Consider the following 21,419-nt stretch of genomic DNA (forward strand, 5'->3'; position numbering starts at 1 on the left):
AAGAATATTCCTGGAAGTTTTTCATGCGTTGGGATTGCTAACTAATTTTAAGTATACTTGGAAGTAACAGAAAAGCCACATAAAGATACCCAACTAACCTAAATTACATATATACCCATCTCAGCTTCTCCCTAGCTTGATCCCATCATGCCCACAGCCACTCTCCATCCACCCAACCCAAGTGTGACAGAGGACAAGTCAGACAAACAATGGATTTCACTGATGTCTTACTCTTGCAAATTTTACCCCAAAATCCATGTGAGCACATTGCCGGGGTCCCTCCCTATGTCTTGGAAAGGGCCTATGAGAATGAGGGGCCCCAAAGGTTAAGTTTCGTCGATTTCACCTCTGGTTGGATTACATTTCTGTACTGTGTGCAAACCCTGCAGTTCTTGTTCAAGTTGCTCAAGTAAGTCTTAACTTTTATTTTAATGTGCTATAAATAGTCATCTGTGTACCAGATATCAAATCCAACATTCAGGCATTTAAACACACCTTATTATTTTAGTCCTATCTTTAAAATTGAAGCATCTTATTTTCTTTAGTCCTCTCTCATTTTTAAGTTTTTATCTTATGTTTTTATTTTCAGACATTAAACTGTGGGTCAGTTTATTTCCATTCAGTAAATTGGGTAAAATGTTAATGTATTAGGCTATGGGGTAGAGAGAATTCTTATTAGGTACTTAGAAATACCCTATATATACATGTACATATACCGGGGTGCCAAAAACATGTATACAAGTGGACACTTTGGTCAACGTTGCTCAAGCAGCAGTTTGCCATAATCAGAAGTGTCTGGACACCGATGGTAACCACTTTGAGCACCACTTGTAATTGCAGAAATTAAACATGACTTGTATTCATCTTTTGTTATCGGTATATATTGAGTATTACAATTTTAATACAGTTTTCCTTTCTTAAAATGTGTATAAATTTTTTGCACCCTCTGTATGTGTGTTTATATGTATATATTAATATGTGTTTATACACACACAAATATAGACATGTATAAAATTTCAAATACAGTTTTAATAGAAAATTCAAAAGGCAGAGAACAATTAGAACAAAATTTATAGTAAATGTAGTTCCCATTTCCTACCTCAATGTAAAACCTTTCTCCACTTCCTTTTGTATCACAGCATACCATATTTTAAATTGCATTGTATACAAACATTTTACGAAAGGTAATTGAAAATTAACTAGTGTATGTTTATTTCTACTGGTTTTGTATAAAATTAATATTGTAAGTTAATTACAATCAGTCAGATAATTTTATTATTGATTACAGAAGACTGAGTTTTTGGTGGTTCCTTTTCATATCACTAGTCATATTTATAATGTAATGAAATCCAAAACTTAGAAATATGAGGAAGTTATACCATTGCTTTAAATAGCTCTGATGAAGTAATTGGGGCTGTAATTGTTTTGTAGATTTAAAGATTTTGTTCCTATTGTTATTATAAGTACTTTTCTATTTTCAGGACACTTCAAAATATTTTGGATGGATACCAGTTATAAGTTAGATGCTATAATACCTGATAAATAATGAAGATGTAAAGTTTGTCAGATAATGATTTATCCTAGCTCTTCTGTGACCCTAATGATCAAATCAGCTGCCTTAGTCAATGTTTGAGTAGCTTAACCATTGATTTAGTTAAGATCACTATTAAGAGCATCAGTATTTCTTCACTTTTGAGTTTAAGGTATCGTCCAACACAAGAAATCATCTATGAACTTAAGATTTTTATGCAATATAAAATAGGTAAATATTTGAAAAGGCATAGAAAGTTTGCTCATTTTTTCACAAATGAAACCTAAAGGGAAGTACATTTTTTTATTTGAAAAAATATACAAAAATAGCTTAATTTTGGTGTGATGAACATGATTTTAAGCATTTTAGTCTAAAGGGGCAGGTTTCTGTTAAACTAATACTCTTGTCAAATAATGTTACTGCATCTTTTGACAGTTGGAAGTATGTCACAAGGGAATGAGGTACGTCACCCACACAGCGTCACAGCAGAGAGTAAAGTAAAAGATGAGAGAATGAAAGGAAAGTGTGCAGAAGAGAAGAAAGGGAAAGATTATGTCCTTAAATCTGAATCTGTGAATATCTCTTAAGCCCCAAATAAATAAGCTACTTATCTCAGTAGATGTAATCTTTCATAGGTTAGAAAAATGTTATATTTTCAAGGTGCTTATATAATATAAAGCATTGCTGCTTAGTTTATTAGTTTCCTTAACAAGTTGAATTTTATTTTTTTTCCTCTGAAATTCGGCTTTATATTCCATTGATCTTTTATTTATTTCTTTGTTTCCTTTTGATGAAAACTCTTAGGATTTAGTCTCTTAACAACTTTCATATATATCATACAGCTGTGTTAATAGCTATAGTCATCATATTGTATATTATGTCCCTAATACTTTATCTTACAACTAGAATTTTTTGCCTTTTGACCACCTTCTTCCAATTCTGCCTTCTATTTACTTTTAAATTAAAATATGTACATATGTATATAATTTCAGTTTTAATATTGAAATAAACTGTGAATCATTAAGATAATATAATTTTAGTGTACTCATATTAATTATTTATATTTATGCTCCATCCGTAAGTTGATTTATGATCATGTTTTACTCTTATACTCATCATTAAAACGGTGCAATGTTTTCAACCTGTATTCTTATTTATATAGCCATACCAAGATTTACTTCTCTGTCAGTTCTTATTTGAATGTTAAAATTGTTGAGCTTTCCCTGACCTCCCAAGGCAGAGTTTTCCTGTTTTCCTCTGTCTGTGTCTCAATGTAACATTTATCATTGGCATTATAGTTACATCTACTTCCTTCTAATGTAGGTTAATTCATAAAGGAGAGCAATCAAGTCATTTTACTATCCCCGATTTCTAATACCACAGTAGGCTCATGAGTAATATTGATTGACTAATAATTAATGGTTTATATACATATCCTAATTCTGATTTATAATACTTTTAGATTGTAAACAAGAAAGACAGCTTTTATTTCAATCCCAATTATTCACTATTTGTTCCTTGAACTGAAACAAACTATCAATGAAACAGTTATTTTGGAAGCTATAATAATTTTTAGTAACTGATATCTATAATATGCTAAAATATATTTTCTCTGTTTTCTTAAGTGAAAATCTGATGTACGAAAAAAAAGGTGCAGGGTTAGCTAACATTTTTAAAGACATTTTGTGCCCTGTATTAAACCAGATTATACGACTAGACAGTGTGGAGCTGAAATTCAAACTCAGACCCAGCTACTGCCAAAATCATGCTTTGCCTTTATGGTTATAGTTGGAAGGGAGCTGAGAAAGGTCCTATCTCAAGAATATTTTCCTGGAAGATGGCTGAAATCGTATCCTCAAGTTTCTATTTATTTGAAATAAATAGGTATGCAACCCTGTTGGCCGTTAATGCCTTGTGTGAATTAGCTCATCAGGTCTTTCTAACGTCAGGTGAGAAACGGATGGCTAAGATTCAGGGCCCTCTCACAGGAAGGCAAGCATGCCCACATGGACACTTCTGGTTGAGCTCTTAGGCAGTGTGTTTGTGTTGTTATGAAAAGAGTCATGAAGAGAGGAGTCAGGCTGAGCACTGGTTATCAATTACGTATTTCCATCTTTGCAGAATCAGTTGAAATTCTGATACAGCGCAAATCCTACTCAACACTGAGTTACACGTTGTTTTGTGATCATGGTAAACTGGTACACGTTCACAGAACAACTGCCTGGGGGAGAAAGCTTGAGCATACAGGAAGAGATGAGATTACTAAATAAGCATGGGTCCAGAAAAGGTGGTAAAGGATATGATGAAGAGCATAAAGTCATAGCGCTTAACCAGGTTGAAGGAGACCTTAACCTCTATGTCAGGAAGGAATAAAATAAGTGTGGGATCACATATGGATACTTTTGTAGGGAAGGTTGGAGGTTGAAGTAATTAATGTTTCAGGACCTCATAATTCTGGTTGATCTTCTAAAATAATCCCAAGAAGAATCAGAGAAGGAGGGTTGTTTAGTGGCACTACGAGCCCACTAGGTTTGAAATCCACAAGTATGTAGTGTGGCCAGTCTGCCTGGTTATATGAGGATTCCAGCAGCTATCGGTAGCCTTGAGGCATGCAGAACAAGGATAGTAACAACAGCTAACATTTTCCTGAATGCTTACTGTGAGCCAAGTCTTCTTCTACCTGCTTTATGCGAATCACCTCTTTTAATGCTCATATACTGTGCTATACGTGGACTATTCTTATGCCCAATTTATGGATGAGGCACAAAGAGACTTAAGTAAGGAGCCCAAGGTCAGTGTTGGTACATGATGGTCTAGTTCCAGAGCCCATGTTCGTAAGGACCGCTGCAACAAAAAGTTAGCATTTATTGTGTTCTAATTTTGTGTTAGGCACTACTCAAACTGCTTTAGCTGTATTCAACCTTTATCAACCTATTGAGATAGTTCTGCTATTTCAGAGGAGAAAACCATGATGCAGTGAGGTTTACTAATGCAGGCTAAGATTATAGAGGTAATAAGAGGTGGAGGTGGGAATTTCAGATTTAATTAATTAACCACTAAGTTGTACTGTATAGTTGAATGGATTCTGGTTTGGGGTATGGCCGGGTGGATATAGCAGAACAGTGGATGTTAGGGACATGAGTAATTAAGATAATCAACCAAATGACTGTGAAGGCAAAAAGGAGACGATAGATTAGGGAAAACACAAGGGATCCATCGGCTTGAGTTTCAGGGAATGAATCTTATGGTTAAAAAGAATAAGAATGTAAGGAAACAAGCTGACTAGAACATTGTGGTAAGAAGGTAAGATATTGATGGCTAAGATCACTGAATTATGAACACAGAGCACTTCTGGATGATGTGGGTGTAGGGGGTGTGGCTAACATTGTGTAAAGGTGAAGGTCAAAGGAGAAGGAAACAAAGAACTGTGACACTAGACCATTGGGATATATAGATGAAATCACCTAAAATTATCCCAGAATATGTAACAGAAAGGAAGACAGTTGAACTAAGTGCTGAAGGCTACCATGAGTATGGGGGAATGACCAGTGATTCTGTGTGTGATAACCATAATGAGGGACAAAAGTTATTCACGTTACAAGAAGGAGAAAGAGTACTGGTTTGAAAGTGACATTGGGGAACTAAGGTAATGCAAACCTGTGATACGGGGAATACTACAATGCTTTGCTCAGTAGGGCTCCAAGGGAAGTAATGTTCTAGAGGTGAAGGAAGCTTCAGTTATAATAAAATGGTAGAGAATGAATGTATTTATCGAAAAGTTTGGGGGCATCAGGAAGTTGTTTAGCATAGAGGGGAGATGAGTTCCACAGGCAAGGTTGAAAGGAATACAGGCAAGGGAATCAGAAGTGTCGGGAAAAATAACAGGGTAGTTGAGAATTAGTATGCCAAAGAATATAAAGGAGAGCTGTGATTAATTTGTTAGAAAATTATTTGGGCATGAAAAATTTGACCAAAAAGCAAATAGATAAATAGTTGCTCTATCCAAATGTCTTCTCTTGTGGAGAAATTTCAGTTGCCATGCCTATTCCTTAGTTCAATTAGCACAGTGACAATATAATAGACTGAAACTGAGATTAACAAGTACTATTTCCCCAAAGTTTGAAAAGCAAAAAAAATTAAAAACACATAAAAACTTGTGAAACAACCCAATAGTACACCCAAAAAAACTAAACAATTATTAACCTAGACATATAAAACCTAGACATAAATAAAAATAAAAATAAAAAACCTAGACAATTATTCATGTTAGACCACCTCCTTTTCTTGATCAAAATATTGTATTAGCCAACTTTTCTTGATTAAATTACTTTCCCTCTAGTTATTTTGTGGCCAAATTATGTTAACCACTAGAGGGGCTTCCAGTTTGAGTGGGGATAAAAGAGAGCAGGGTTGTGAAGCATGGTGGAATGTTCTGGGCTCCCTGGCATCAAGGATATCAGAGCAAAATAGGAAAGCAAAAGATAACCTTAAAAAGATAAAGTTTGTATTGAAGAATAACATACAGAAAAGTGCAAAAATCCTAATCACTCATCTCAGTTATCACAAAGGGGCAGGTCCGACCTATGCCTAATAGGTCCTAATGAATAATTTCCATACAAGAAGCAGCAGGTTTACAGAACAAGACTGAGTGAGAGCCTAGTGATCTGAAAATGAAGTGGTCATTGGATCTGGACGCCGGATTAAGGCAGCACAGTGTTCTCCCATGAGGCAGTCAGTCCTGTACTTGGATAAAAGTTAAAATGGCTTTCTCCCGTGTGCTCAAAAAATCCTTCTTCAAAGACTCTTGGGAAATCAGTTTCCTGAAGAGCCCCATATAACACTGGGAATAAAGTCTGACAAATGTACCACTCTACTGGTACATTTTCTTTTACAAAAGAAAATTTTCATTCAGTTTCCTGTTTCTGTAATGCTAAGTATTTTTCTTTAAGCCATTAATTGTCCTGGATTTCATCTTTTAAATCCAAACTACGAAATCACTTTCAAATCAAATATCTGTGGAACAACCAAGCAAGAGAAAAGCTCTGGGTTTCCAGAGGGGGAAAGGAATATGTATAATGGAAGGTTTCTAGGGTGACGGTGGTCATTAAAGCATGCTTCACTATTTTTCTTAGGTCATGCCGGCTTCGTTTGTATGTATAATAATCCAGCTCAGAATGTGTGGAATTGTGTGTTAGGGGAGTCTCAATAGGGACTTTTCAAATCACTGTGGAATTAGGGGTCCATTTCCCCTGCTGTCCTGAAAATCACTCTTGACAAAGTCACCCAGGAATCTCCTGATTAGATATTCATGGGACCTCTCGGAGATTTGTACACTGCTCATCACACCTGTTATCTGGAAATCTCCTTCGGCCTTTGTGACACTCTGTTTGGCTTTCTCTCCTTGTCTTTGCTCATTTCTTCTGAGTCTCCCTCAATAATTCTTGCGTATTTTGTTTACTTTGATACCTTGTGGGGCTATTTATAGTTCCATAATATCAAAGTTATTTAAAGTTTCTGTTTCTTTGCACTTTGTGTTCTTGTTTCTGGGAAATGTCTTCCCCCACGTTATACACCAGACAAATCCCTTCCCTCAAACACCAGGCATGTGAACTACACAGAACCGTGGCCATATCAAGACTAAGTTCAGTCTTTTATACTTATTTAGAAGCTATCAAGGCTGTGACTCAAATGGAAAAAGCAGGAATCACAGCGAAATCTGCCGAGATTGCCAAGGTAGCAGTCAGAGGACAGGTACACGAAACTGTACTGGCGTTGGCAGTGGTGTGGTCAGGGAGAGGTGCAGGCCTAAGCAAGACGGTACCTTGCAGGGAACAGTGAGATAGTGATCTGACATTTACAAATAAAGAGATAAAGGAATTGTGTAATGGGGAAGATTTCCCAGAAAGTCTTTCAAAAAGCAATATGGTTAAAGGAAAATCCAGACTGAAAATTAAAAAAAAAAAAAAAGATATTGTTTCCGCCCCAAGATTTTCTGAGTCATTATGATATTGCTGTATTTTGGAAGTCTCCAACCAGCCCCCACTTCTTTTTCTTTCGTCATAATCATTGAGTTAGGATATGACTTGTGCCACAGGAACAGGACCTGCTCCTGCAGAGGTCACCTGTCACTTTCTAGCTACCACTCCAGTGGTGTGTTCTCTGTTCCCATGGTGCTTCCCTCCTCCCTAGCACCTGACACAGCTGCCTTCTTCAGGAAACGTCTCCTCCCTGGTGCCCTGTCTCCTCCCTTGCCGTTTACTCTTTGGGTGTCCTTCATGGGTTCTCTTTTCCCACTTATTTCTGACACAGGGGTACCCCCCTTTATTGTGCTTTGCTTTATTGCATTTCAAAGATATTGCATTCTTTACAAATTGAAGGTTTGTGGCAACCATCAGCAGAAAGATTACAACTCTCTGAAGGTTCAGGTAATAGTGGATATTTTTTAGCAAGAAAGCATTTTTTACGTATGCATGTTGTGTTTCAGACATAATGTGAGATTGCACCCTTGTTAGACCACACTATGCCATAAACATAGCTTTTCTATTCACTGGGAAACTAAACAATGTGTGTGACTCACTTTATTGTGCTACTTGCTTTATTGCAGTGGTCTGGAACCAAACCTGCATTGTCTCCAAGGTATGTCTGTAGATACAGACTCCTAAGACTTTCTCCTGTATTCCTTACATTCTCCCCCTCAGAGACCCCATCCATTTTCACACCTCCAGCTGTTTTTATTTGAAAACACAACAGTTGCTAGCCATGACCTTTTTCCAAAGTTCCAAGCTGAGTGATTTGTGGGAAGCTCAATTTTAATAACTCCAAAACAGCAACATTCCTACATAAGTGCTCTTCTTTCTTTCTACCTTCTTTCTTCCTTGCCTGGGTGCAAAACCCAAGCTTCTCTGTAACTCCACATTCTCTTATATTCTTCTTATTAACAATAAACTTACTATCAATGTGTTTTTCTTCTGTTTCTATGGAATATTTCCTGTCCATGGTATTCTCCTATTTCCGCTGCTCATTCTTTTTACCTCTGAATAAGCAATTTTCGCCTCCTTTACAGACTTTTTTCATTTATTCACATACACATGGATTGGTTGTCTATTCTGAGGTAGGCAAGAAACCAGGATTTCTCAACTCTGCCTGCACCCCACCTTTCAAGAACAAAATTATACTAATGGATGTGCCCAGACACACACTGCAAAGATTCTGATTGGGTTGGCCTAGGATCAAGCTTGGGTATTCGTGTTTTCATGATCCCAAAATGACCTTTACGTGTGGCCAGCGATAAGAACAAACTTAAGCATATAGACATCAAGAAAATAGGAACTTTTCTTGTTGTGACTGAGCTTAAATTCTAGTGGGGCAATAGATTAAACAAACAGTCATGTATGTGTATAATTAAAGGTTCTAGTGCCATGAAGAACATAAACGGGATTTTGAGAAGAAAAATAGAATAGGGCAATGTGTATGGGGGTCACAAAATGTCTTTCTAAAGAAGCAATATTTAATGTGAATTTTTAAGGATGAGCATAACTTTGTCAGACAAATGAAATAAGCAGATGGAAAAAAAAACGTATTTGGTGAATTTGAGTCATGGAAGAGCCTGAAATGTCCGGAGGAAATGAAAGAAGGCCTAAAGGGATGGCATTTAGGGAGGGATGGGGAGAGTGGCTGAAACGAGATGGGAACAGGAAAAAAAAAGGCCTTTGTTAAGAAAGTGTTAGATTTTTCTTAGGTGCTCTGAAAAGACACTGTAGAGTCTCTTAAAGGAAAAAAAAAATCTTTATTTCTCTGGCTTCTTAATAGAGGATTAGAAAGGTTCAAAGCAAAACAAATGGAGAGAGACTAAGTATAAGTTAGAAGTACTTTGGTGAAATTATGATGGTTTTTTGGACAAGGGTAGTGGCCATGGATATGAATAGAAGCCTATGGATTCAAGATCTATTGTGGAGGTAGAATTAATAGAACTTGGTGGTGGGTTTGGCATCGGGATGACGGAAAAGCCCTCATCATCAAGGTGTTACTCAGGCCTTTGGCTTAACAGACTGAGAGCTGATGGCACCATTTACTTTTTCCTCTAATAGACTTTGTTTTAAAGCAGTTTTAGGTTCACGGCAAAATTGAGAGGAGCTGCAGAAATTTCCCGTATAGCCCATGACTCCATACCTCTATCTAGATTTGCCTTTTCTGGACATTTCACATCAATGAAAAGATACGGCACATGTTTTTTGCATCGAACTTCTTTTATTTAGCATATTGTTTTTGAGATTCTTCCAGGTTATGCCATGTGTCAGCATTTCATGTCTCTTTTTTGTTGAATAGTGTTCCATTCTGTGAATTACCATATTCAGTAATTTGTTACCCTGTTGATGAACATTGAGGTTGTTTCCAATTTTTGGCCTCTATAAATAATGCTGCTATCGCCATCTGTATGCATGTCTTGGTGTGGACATGTATTTTCATCTCTCTTCCTGGGTAGAGTCCCAGGAATGAAATTGTTGTGTTATACGCTAAATGCGTTTAACATTTTTTTTACTAGAATATTTTAAAGCAGTTTTAGGTTTACAGCAAACTTGAGGGGGATGTTGCTATGTATTCTTTACCTCCATATGTCATTATCATCCCAAGTCCATAGCTTACATTAGGGTTCACTCTGGGCGGTATATTCCATTTCACTCTCATCTTGCTTGCGTGGTTTCTGAGAAGTTGGCTATAATTCTTATTTTTGGTCCTCCATAGGTGAGGTGTTTATCCCCTCCACTTATAAGATTTATCTTTGATTTTTTGAAGTTTGAATATGATGTGCGTACCTGTGGTTTGTGTATTTGTTTGTTTGCCCTTATCCTGCTTGTTGTTCGCTGAGCTTCTTGGATCTGTGATTTGGTGTCTGACATTAATTTGGGGAAGTTCTCAGTTATCATCACTGCAAATATTTCTTCTCTACCTTTCTCACTTCCTTGTCCTCCTGGTATTCCCATTGCATATGACGTCTCCTTTGATACGTCCTAGCATCCTTGGACATTCTGTTCCATTTTCATCAGATTTTTTTTTTTCTCTTTGTCCTTCTATTTAGTAAGTTTTTGTTGCTATATGCTCAAGTTCGGAGATTCCTTCCTCAGCTATGTCCAGTCTACAAATAAATCCACCCAAGGCATTCTCGTTTCTGTTGCAATGTTTTTGATCCTCAGTATTTTTTCCCCATTCCTTTTTAGATGTCCATCTCTCTGCTAACATTAACCATCTGTTCTTCACGCTGTCTACTTTATCCAGTAGATCCCCTAGCTTATTAATCAGAGTTGACTTAAATACCCGGTCTGATAATTACAACACCTCTGCCATATCCAAGTCTAATTCTGGTGCTTGTCTGTGTCTTCAAAGTGTGGTTTTTGCGTGTGTTTCTATGGAGTCTGTTTTTCTGTGAGCTTCGTGCAACAGCGGAGCCTGCTTCAGACTTTCTCCTGAGTTTACCTGCTAAAGGAGAATAGGAAAATCAAGAGATCCTCATTATATGAAGAATTAAATGCAGTCTTGCAGCCTCCTAGGGTTTAGACCGACTTTATCTTTGCATACTCATCTCTGACTATAGCCTCCGGCTTAAACTGGCCCACATAATATTCAGTGAACAGTGACCCTGTGTTTTCCCATAATGTGTCTTTATTTTACCCTGACCTTAGCCTGGAAAACTCCCCCCCCCCTTTTTTTTTGATTGCCAAAATTCTACTCATCTTTAGCACAAATTCAGATACTTTTTCCAGAGTTTTCTAAACGATATACACCATTACTACAGCCTTTGGTGTGTATACCTCTTTCACAACAGTTATTAAAGGACACTTATTACAGGCTTGTTATGTTTTTGTCAGTCACAAAATCATTCTCTTAATCCCACCCTCCCCCACCACGGAGAAGGGCATGATGGGCCAGTCACTTTTCATTCATCTCTGTACCCACCTTAAATCCAGCAAACTGTTTCTAAGTTAGTAGATGCTTAATATTATTGAATTGAATTACTATGTAGAGAATGGTATCTTATTTAAATTTCTTCATTTTTATCAATATTTCATGAGAATATTTTAATATGTGATAATAGTGATTAAGATAGCAAAATGATTTATAAAAATCATTTGTTACCCTAAAGAAGCCAGCTACATCTGGGGGTCTACATTTGATGTGACCCATCTATAATTTGACTCAGAGCATTTAAAAATTCTGTTTCTTAACTAAAAGAACAGAAAAAAAGCATTTGTAATCAGTAATAGTTTTTTAAAAGAAACCTTGTTTTACAGAGATCTAAGTTCTATACCAATCATATTCTTTGTGGATCCCTGATGTTTCCATGGAATTCTTATTCCATCTGGGGTACTGTGTCTGAGGTTAACACCACTATTGTCTGAAATGCATGTGGCAGCATAACTGCCGTCTCTGAGAAATGACCACGTTGCCTTTTAGTTCTCAGCAAGAGTAATTGAATGTAGAATATCTTACTAAACGCTGGACTGTGACAGTGTGTTAACACTCTGACTGTCTCCTAACAGCAGGGCAATTATTTGCTGAGTGGGGTTTTTATCAGTCCCCTGGTACTAGTATGTCCTGATAATTATGACGAAGTGCATTGGTCAGTGTTGATTCAGCAATCTCCTCCCCGGCAAATATCTAATTCACAGGTCTCTGGCCCACTTTTCCTTTTCCTGCTCTTCTGTGCTTGCTTAGTGTCTTATTTCTTAAAAAGCAGTTTTTATTAAAACTTAACACTCACACATATTGTAGACAGCCCTCCTTTTGAAACAGTTTGACTCTCCCAGTATTGACAAATTCTGAATCACGGAGCAAGAAAATCCTTTTTGATTTTGTTCCTTGTGGGGGGCAATCGGGGACTCCTGTTTGCTGTGAAATTGTCATTAACAAAAATAAAACGTGAATTTTCCCACCTATCCCGTATACTTAATAGTTCCTCATTCCTGAAATAAGCAGTGACTTTGAAATCATGAGAAATTGTTATTCTCCTATGGTAAAATACGACATTGAAACACTGGTAATTGTACTTTGCGTAATATAGGTATACACAGTCCTGTTTCAAATTCTTTTTATTTTACAGAAACTTGTTTTAAAAGTAAACCTCAATAACAAAGAGAAGGGAAAAAAAATTAAACATGGCTTCCCCCAGGCAATTACAAAATAAAGGTCAGTGTCTGAGTGGAAAATGACCATAAAAACATTCTTCATGAGATAAAATAGCAGATACTCCAAATATAAAAGAGTATATCCATTTGTTTTCAAATCCATTGCGTTTTGAAAGTGCTTTCCCATATAGCACTTAAGTGTAAGAATGAAAACTGAGACAAAAAGAGCCAATGGATAGTTTGTTAGAAATATGGAATAGTTCGAATTATTAATGTAATGCTAAGGGTGACTGGGTAACAAACGGTACATTTCCTCGGTGCTCAACCTGCCATAATTAATATTCTAGGTCATGCTTAAGTTCCCATGATGAAGGGTCTGGAGGAGGGAATTCAAGAAAAATATATATCTATTATATAACTCATTGCCTTTTTTTTTTTCCCTTTTGACGAGTCAGAATCATAGCCTTTAAAAAAAATCAGTGCTTTCACACCTCATTTGCCGTATTCACCACTGGGCCACCAGTCAGCAGCCGGGCCTAATGCAAGGAGGTCAGTAAGAAGCTATTAGCAGAGTCCTCTCCTGAGATTTCCTGGGTCTTATTGAGTTGAATGTTAGCATGACAGTACTGCAAATAACTCAGTTGTAGGCTTTCTTTTTTTTCCAAACAGTTAGCACAGATTTCCCCATAGTGTTGGTCACTCTAGAAAATTATTGCTGAAAATGAAGTCCCAAAAGCTAGCTTGGCAGTAGCCCTTCTAAGTTGTGAAAAATGTGAAAACTGAAAAATATGTCAGAGTCTCTTAGGATTAACTTTGTCTTTTGTGACTCATAGTAATATTTTTTAAAATCAACAACAAACCATTACTCACAAGTGGATTACAAATTATGAAATACAGCACTTGAGACAGTAGTAAGTTAAGGTTGTTTCATTTACTTAAAGAATAATAATTAAATGAATACTGTATCAGTCTAAATAAATAGGGAGTGAGGGAAGGCTGGACTTTGATCACCATCGTTAAGTTAGCAAATGTATTAAATTAATTTCCAAAATACTGACACCTTGAAGATTTTAAATGATACATTTTAAATTCAATTAAAATATATTTTCTATCTATATTTGATTTAAATTGCAAAGAGAATACACATGAGGAGGTCTCCATATAGGTTGCAAAATATAATTTAAGAAAGCTATCATGTCTACTGATCTATTTGCATTTCCCATCTAGCCTATGTATACATGTGCATGCAAATGGAGAAGATCAAAGAAGATTTCTAATGTGGGTAAAGTTAATAGCTGGTAGCAGTTATTCAGGTAGATAGATATTTTAAAGCATAAATTATAATCTAGTTAAATTGTGTATTTTCCTACTTAAATCTATAAGGTTGTGGAAATGATAAACTAACAGACTTCATTTAACTAGATAATCACTAAACAGAATGTTTTTTTCTTATATCTCTTTCAGACACTATGTAGATTTAGTTATATTTTATGTCAGAACAGTCTTTTTAATATAATATTTATTGTTTTTTTCTCATTACAATTGATACATTTTCATCATAGAAAAGCATCCTAAAATTATCTTAAAAATTACCATTCACTCAAGTTACTATCTGCTGAAAGCTGTTTTGAATATATATGTATATATATCTTTTTTTTTCTTTTATTAAGATCATTTAACTATCTGTTTATGTATCTACCTTGTTCTATGTTTAATAGTATAGTGAGAGAATGTTAACGTAACATTAAAAATGGTTGAAACAATTGCCTATAATGTTTCCAACAGTTTTTTCTTGTATAAATTATATAGAGGAAAAAACATTTCAAAGAAGAGCCAATTCAAAATATTTTTAAAATATGTAAATATGTTTACATTAATTTTATTTTATCTAATAAAATTCGGTTCTTGATTATAACATAGTTGAGTTGGAGATGACTCAAGTGGGTCTGTGGTAATTTGATTCTCAATCACAATGTGCTCAAAAGCAAATTGAAACACTTGAAGCCTATATAATTTTACTAACCCATGTCACCCCAATAAATTTAATAAAAATGTTTTTAAAAAAACAAATAAAAGGGTATATAATCTATAACTTCTTTGAAAGAAGTCATAGGATTTTGAAATAAACCTCAAACATTCTACTAACATATTTATGTGTCTTTGGAAAACGAGTGAAAAGAGAGGCTTCATGTGCCTTTCTGCATGGTGCATTGTTGTTCTAGATAAGCATTTAGCATTCATTTTTTGAGTGCCTTGACATACGCAAAGAATAACACACGCAAAGATAAGAATGGAGCAATGTGATAGGTACTGTGATAGAGTTATCCCCAGGCTACCCAGGAAGTGTTAGGGATAGGGAACTGCATGTAGCCTGACCTGGTATTACGTAGAGGTGAACAATCTTTGAAAGTGTTGTGCTACAGATATCAAATTTTCTAGAATAGTTTTTCAAAGACAACTATGCTAATTAATCATAATACTTTGGAACTGGTTGCAGGAGGTAAATGTAATGTAGCAACCAGAAATATTTGTGGATATGATGGTGGCATGAGAGCAAAGCACATTTTCAGGAAAAACAGGTTCAATAGATGCATTTCTTACATTAGTCTAGAGTGTCTGCAGAGCAACCAAACAAATCACATTGTCCTTTAAAATGTAACTCTTCCTTATGAATATGCATTTGTATATATTAAAAGGGTATCAAAATATGGTTTTATATTCAAACACCATTGAATTTTCAGAAAATGGACATCTGCTGAACTTGAATTTAACATGTGTCATATATACATATATTGAACCTCTGTTGCATAGCAGGTGTTGTGCCAAGTAAGTCTTGACTATTTTGACGCAATGTGACAAGGTCAATGATGGAACAGCAAGGGTAATGTGACACTACAGAAGTACAGTCTCAGACCACATGAACACAAACTACAGGACATTATTTTAAATGATACCGTATATGTGTGTGTGTGTGTCTGTATTCACTTTGATTATTATTTTGAAGTACTTAAAATAGCTTCCATTAATTACATTGTGTAATAAATCATCACTCAAACAATCAAATATTCATTGAGTCCATATTTCATACATGAAACTGGTTCGAACATATGTACTTGAGCTTGTGTGAGTGAATGTGTGATGTACAGGTGTGGTTACATGTACATATACATAGTTAATGGTTAGAATACAAAATAAACGACTTAAGATCCTGCTGCGTGTATTTTTCATAAGTACAATGATATAAAATACGTCCTGTGCGGCAGATAGAAACTATAGCTCAGCCGTTTTCAGCATATTTAGTCTTCAACCTTCAATGGTTCTGCAGTTGTTGGTCTGGAGTGAAGACAAAGCACGAGTGTGCCATCTCCTTCGATAAATCTGAAATTCACCTTCCGTTTCAGAATTACAGTGGTAGTGTAAAATAGTCCTGAAACAAATGAAACATTTTAGAATTCCACTTTATCTTCCTTTTACTTACAGATAAAAAATAATCAAACTTAATTTCTTTTTCTTTAGATTCCAGGCATATACAATTCACCGTTCAGAAAGGAGCCTGATCCGTGGGAGCTGAGGCTACAGAAGGCAAAGCCTTTAACACACCGAAGATCTCAGGTGAAGCCCACGCGCTCCACCCAGCTCAGCAGCTGGCTGGCTTGTACTAGTGCTCGATCCTTTCCTCGGTCCGAATTTCTGCCACCCATTGATAGGAAACAGTGTCAGGTACTCATTGCTCCTCTGTAAGAATTCTGCCAATCATTGTATCCTTGCTGGTTTTTTGTTTGTTTGTTTGTTTGTTAAGTTGCTGTTGTTTTGTCATTGTGCCAAGAAAGGAAAATTATTTTTCACAGAATCTACTTTGAAATAATAAACATAAAGTATGTTTAAAATATGTATCAAGGAAGTAATCAAACATTTCTTTGGTATTGTACTGTATTTTTCATGATGAAGTTACCACATAGGGTTTGGAGCTAGGATCTAACTTTTTATGTAAAAGTATTGCGATAGCAGTGCTTGTTATAAACTGTTGTTGCTAGAAAAATCTTATGTATCGTCAAATATATTTAATCTCTCGTCGGGTGATCCATATCTTGATATACAATTGTAAACATCATTTAAGTTTGAGTGATTTAAAAAGTGTAAGTTTGAGTACTTTAGAAAGTGTAAATTAGAGAGGGCTCAAAACAATGGAAGAGTCAAGCAGAGAGAGAAAGTATCTTTTCTATGGATTGGAATAAAATGGGACTGGCAAATGAAGTTCTAGGGCGAAAGGTGGGGTGGGGTGTGTTGGGAGATGATTGTCACTGTCTGGAAAGCCCCAGAGAGCAAGAGTTCCATCATTTTAATCAGCATTTAAACCGGACTAGACACCTGCCACCAGGTCGCATGAAGCCAGAAGTGGATTTATTTTTGGTTCACACTGCCAAGCTCCCCAAACTCCTATTAGTTCCCTGCAAACAGTTGTGTCTGTTAATCTCTTGATGTGCAATAAATTACTCCAAAACCTGGTGGCTTAAGCTAACACATAGTTTTTACCTCACCGTTTCTGTGGGTCAGCATTGTAGGAACAGCTTAGGTGAGTGCCTCTGACTCAAGATCACTCAGAAAGGTGCATTCAAGGTGTCAGCCAAGGCTGTGATTTCATAGGAAAGTTCAGCTGTGCAGAGAAGAAGAGGGTGGGGAAACCCATTACCAAGGTCACTCTGAAGATTGGTTGTTTTTATGTCTTCAAACATGGCAGCTGGCGTTCCTCAGAGTGAGCGATCTAAGAAAGAGTAAGACAGAGCTCTCAAAACAGAAACCACAGCCTTTTTATGACCTAATGCCACAAGTGACATCTCATTCTGCCATGTTCTGTTTGTTAGACAAGAAAAAGTCCAGTCCATGCAAGGGCATGAATACCAGGAATCAGGGATCCCAGGTCATCTTAGAGACTGCCTTTCACACACTCAACCATCTGATCGACCTTGTAGTAAGACAACCTGCATTGTATGCCATAAATAAAAATTATTGCTGTAATTATTTGTGATGTTTTGTGTTTCCACTCTCTATATAATTGGGTCCTTAATTCCCTTTATTTGTGTATTTTTGGTCTCTCAAAACTACTAACCAATAATTAGTACTACTAACTGATTGTTTATACTGTATTATAGAGAGAGCTATAAAAAAATGACTGAAAAATCTATAAAGATAATTTTTCCTCTGGACTCTCTCTTTTTCCTCATCTCTCACTCATTTTATAAGAAAATATTTTATATCAATATTCTTAATTATTTTTAAACTAATCTATTTATCAAAAAAAGACACAGAAGATGAAAATTCTTCGTGTTTTTGAAATAGAGTGGCAAGCAAGGTGGAATTCAGCAAGGGAGCCAAGAGAGATAATGGGAAATATTTTAGTTTATTTTGGAACCTATCTTCAGAGTATGGTTTCATTATTCCTTTCAAAACATGGGTTATACAAATATTCCAATAAGGCATTTAAAATAGTTCTAAAGACAAATATAAAATGAATTTTTATTATAAGTAACTGAATTTTTTACCATTTGAGTTATGTGTATAACTATTTCTATTAATGCAAGTAATGTTTTTATATATGCCATCTAAATGAGCAATGCATGCATTACTTATTCTATAAAGAAAAAATAACTCTACTATGTCCATTGCATATGTATCGAGTGTTCAATGGTTGCTAAGTGTCAGATAACATTGTATATTGAATAGCAAATATTCCATATTTCATGCTGTCTTCACTGGAATAGCTGTTGGCACTACATGGCATTTATAGAGTAATTCTACATGCAGCTTCATAGGAAACATGAAATTATATGGGATTAATAAGATTTGGGTATATAAATGTTTCTGAGTTTGGAACACTCTAGAGGTCATTCAAACCAAACTGCCACACTGTCGGGTGTTCACAACATGAACCATGACTCATTTAATACTAGCTTATTTGAGTCTTATAATATCGATATTTCACATTAGCTTCACTGCTTTGATTTTTTTATGCTTTTGTAATATGGTTTGTATTCACTCTTCATCTCTATTAATGCACTTTTCTCAATACAACCACTTTTATTACTTTGCATGGCTTCCCCCCATACCATTCTGTTTATATGTACATTTATATGCATGTATGTATTTAGTATAATGAGAATGTACATGAAACATGTTATACATATAGTTGTATAAAAGATATATGTGGACAATATGTATGTACATAATATATATATATATATATATATATAAATGGTTATATATCCATATAGAAGATACATATATACATTTATTTAATACATGTGGACGATATATATGTACGAGTATATATGATGGGGTGTTTTCCAAAACCACAACCAGTTCCCTGATTCTCTGGCTACCAAATGGGTGCCCAGCAATTCAAACCAGTTAGGAAAACTGTATTAAAGTTGTGATACTTAATATATAGTGATAACAAAAGATGAATACAAGTCACATTTGACTTCTGCAATTACAAGAGGTGCTCAAAGTGGTTACCATCGGTGTAATTTTAATACACTTTTTTCCTTTCTTAATATGTGTATACATTTTTTTGCCACCCTCTGTATGTATCTTATTATATCACAATGGTATAATATGAAGGTACAGAAAATATATATATACAATTATATAAGTATATGTGTATGTATATGTGGAAAATAGTATACATAGAAAATTGTATATATATTGTATATGTGTATATGTATAGGTGTGTGTGTATATTTATGTATGTGTATATATATATATAATATATGTGCATGTGTATACTTATATATATATATGTGTATATATACTGTGTTTCCCAAAAAATAAGACCAGGTCTTATATTAATTTTTGCTCCAAAAGACGCATTAAAGTGTATTTTCAGGGGATGTCTTATTTTTTTCATGTACAACCATCTATATTTATTCAAATACAGTCATGTCATCTTCTGGAACCTCGTCATAACATACTAAATGCACGTCTGACTGATGATCTTAACTGGCGCTTATTTTTGGAGTAGGTCTTATTTTTGGGGAAACATGGTATGTGTATGTGTGTGTGTGTATATATGTATACTTATGCAAATATATACGTGTATACTTATATGTGTATACTTTTACACGCATATATATACATATGTGTACACACATGAACACACACACAATTACATTTATCTAGCATACCACAAAATAATGTTCCTTACTAATATTTATTTTCCTGTTCCCTTCTTTGTTTTTTTCCTTCTTTTCTCTTCCCTTATTTTCCCCTTTCTTTCTTTTCCTACCTCCTTCCTTCTTATCCCTGGTCCTCCTCCCTCCCCTCCACCCCATCTCGTCCTCTCTTCCTTCCCATTCTTCCTTAATCCATTTTTCTTTCTTCCCACTGTATTCTCTCTTCCTTTGTCTCTTTCTTCCCTTCTTTTTTTAAAAATTTCTTTCCCCCTTTTTTTTCTGTTTTCACAGAATGGGATTTTTAATATTGTGCTTTTACTTGGGGTTATATTAGGACTTTTAATATTGTGGACTAAACTGCATTTCCTATATGTAACCTAATAATAAAAAGGTATATACAACATTGAAGAGATTTTTATATGCTATAGACCGCCTGATAATATTTATACTCTGACAGTCAATCTGTACTTTTGGAGTGAATTTCTTAAATGCATGAGATAATTGTTGTAAGTTTAAGAAATAACTTCATTGTTATTTAAGCTCTGAGTAAAAATTTAAAATGCCAGATGACTGTAAAGTGTCATGGGCTATTAAGAATATAAAAGAATATAAATATATTACACTCATAATCAGGATTTGGTTGGAGGCAAAGGAAGTCGAACTTTGGAAAACTAGCTAGGGGTCCAAGGAGATTTATAGTTTCCAGTTGAGTCCTGATGGTCTGGGCATTCTAATGATTCCTATTTGGAAATGAGTACAGTGAGCAATCTGAAGTTGGAAGCTGTGTCCAAACTCTTGTCCCATATCGCTCCAGACATGATTGATATGAGGGATCCCTTGAGATAACAGGCAGTCAGTCTACCAACAGAAATATAAATTAACAGAAGCTTCGGCAACAAGAACCCGGGCAGTCTCAGGGAGGAGGACTGCTGAGCTGAAAGGCAAGACACCGACTGTCTCAGATACAAACACATGGACTAGGCACCAAAAGACATAAAAAGATGGACATGATTCCAGGAAGATCGGGGCCACAAAGATTGTAGTGAACCTCCAAGAGGGTGACTTGAATCTGTCTTTATTCTGAATTTTGCTGCTCGAGTAGGGTGCCCCGTCTTTCATTTTCCAGGCTCATTGGAACTACCGTGTTTCCCTGAAAATAAGACCGGGTCTTATATTAAGTTTTGCTCCAAAAGACGCATTAGGGCTTATGTTCAGGGGATGTCATCCTGAAAAATCGTGCTAGGGCTTCTTTTCTGGTTAGGTCTTATTTTCAGGAAAACATGGTAGTGAGCTGGAGAACAAGTAGTGGGACAAGTCAACAAATGGATGTGTGTTATGCTGATACACCAACAAAGGTTAGAAGGCAGAGCTTGGCCACCGAGAAGGCCATCGCTCCTGGTGAATCCTGGCCCCTTCAAAGTCATAACCTTGGCCATTGGCTTATACTCGTGTATTTGATGCTGCTCCTGTTGAATGTCTTTTTCAAACTCCTCTTGACACTGGTAATAATAGTAATGAAAATAATCATAAAGGCATCAGTATCATTTTTGAGTATTTACTGTGTTCTAAGTACAATGCTAAGTGTTACATTATTTTAAC

General features: G+C 35.7%; 1 protein-coding gene across 5 annotated transcripts in view; it reads left to right on the plus strand.

Moving 5' to 3' along the window:
* The window catches only part of SPATA17 (spermatogenesis associated 17), a 202,516-nt gene that overhangs the window by 55,143 nt on the left and 125,954 nt on the right, over positions 1 to 21,419 (plus strand). For 3 of the 5 annotated variants that reach the window (XR_013992660.1, XR_013992661.1, XM_081039202.1), the window contains exon 7: positions 16,168 to 16,371. Coding sequence is in view for 1 of the 5 variants with exons in the window: in XM_081039202.1 (XP_080895328.1) it covers positions 16,168 to 16,371 (204 nt within the window). In the remaining 4 variants the exon portion in view is untranslated. The remainder of the gene's footprint in view (positions 1 to 16,167; positions 16,372 to 21,419) is intronic. The other 2 variants (XR_013992662.1, XR_013992663.1) reach the window with 1 other exon arrangement.

This window comes from Rhinolophus hipposideros (genome assembly GCF_964194185.1).
Source record: "Rhinolophus hipposideros genome assembly, chromosome: 26".
Taxonomy (NCBI): Eukaryota; Metazoa; Chordata; class Mammalia; order Chiroptera; family Rhinolophidae; genus Rhinolophus; species Rhinolophus hipposideros.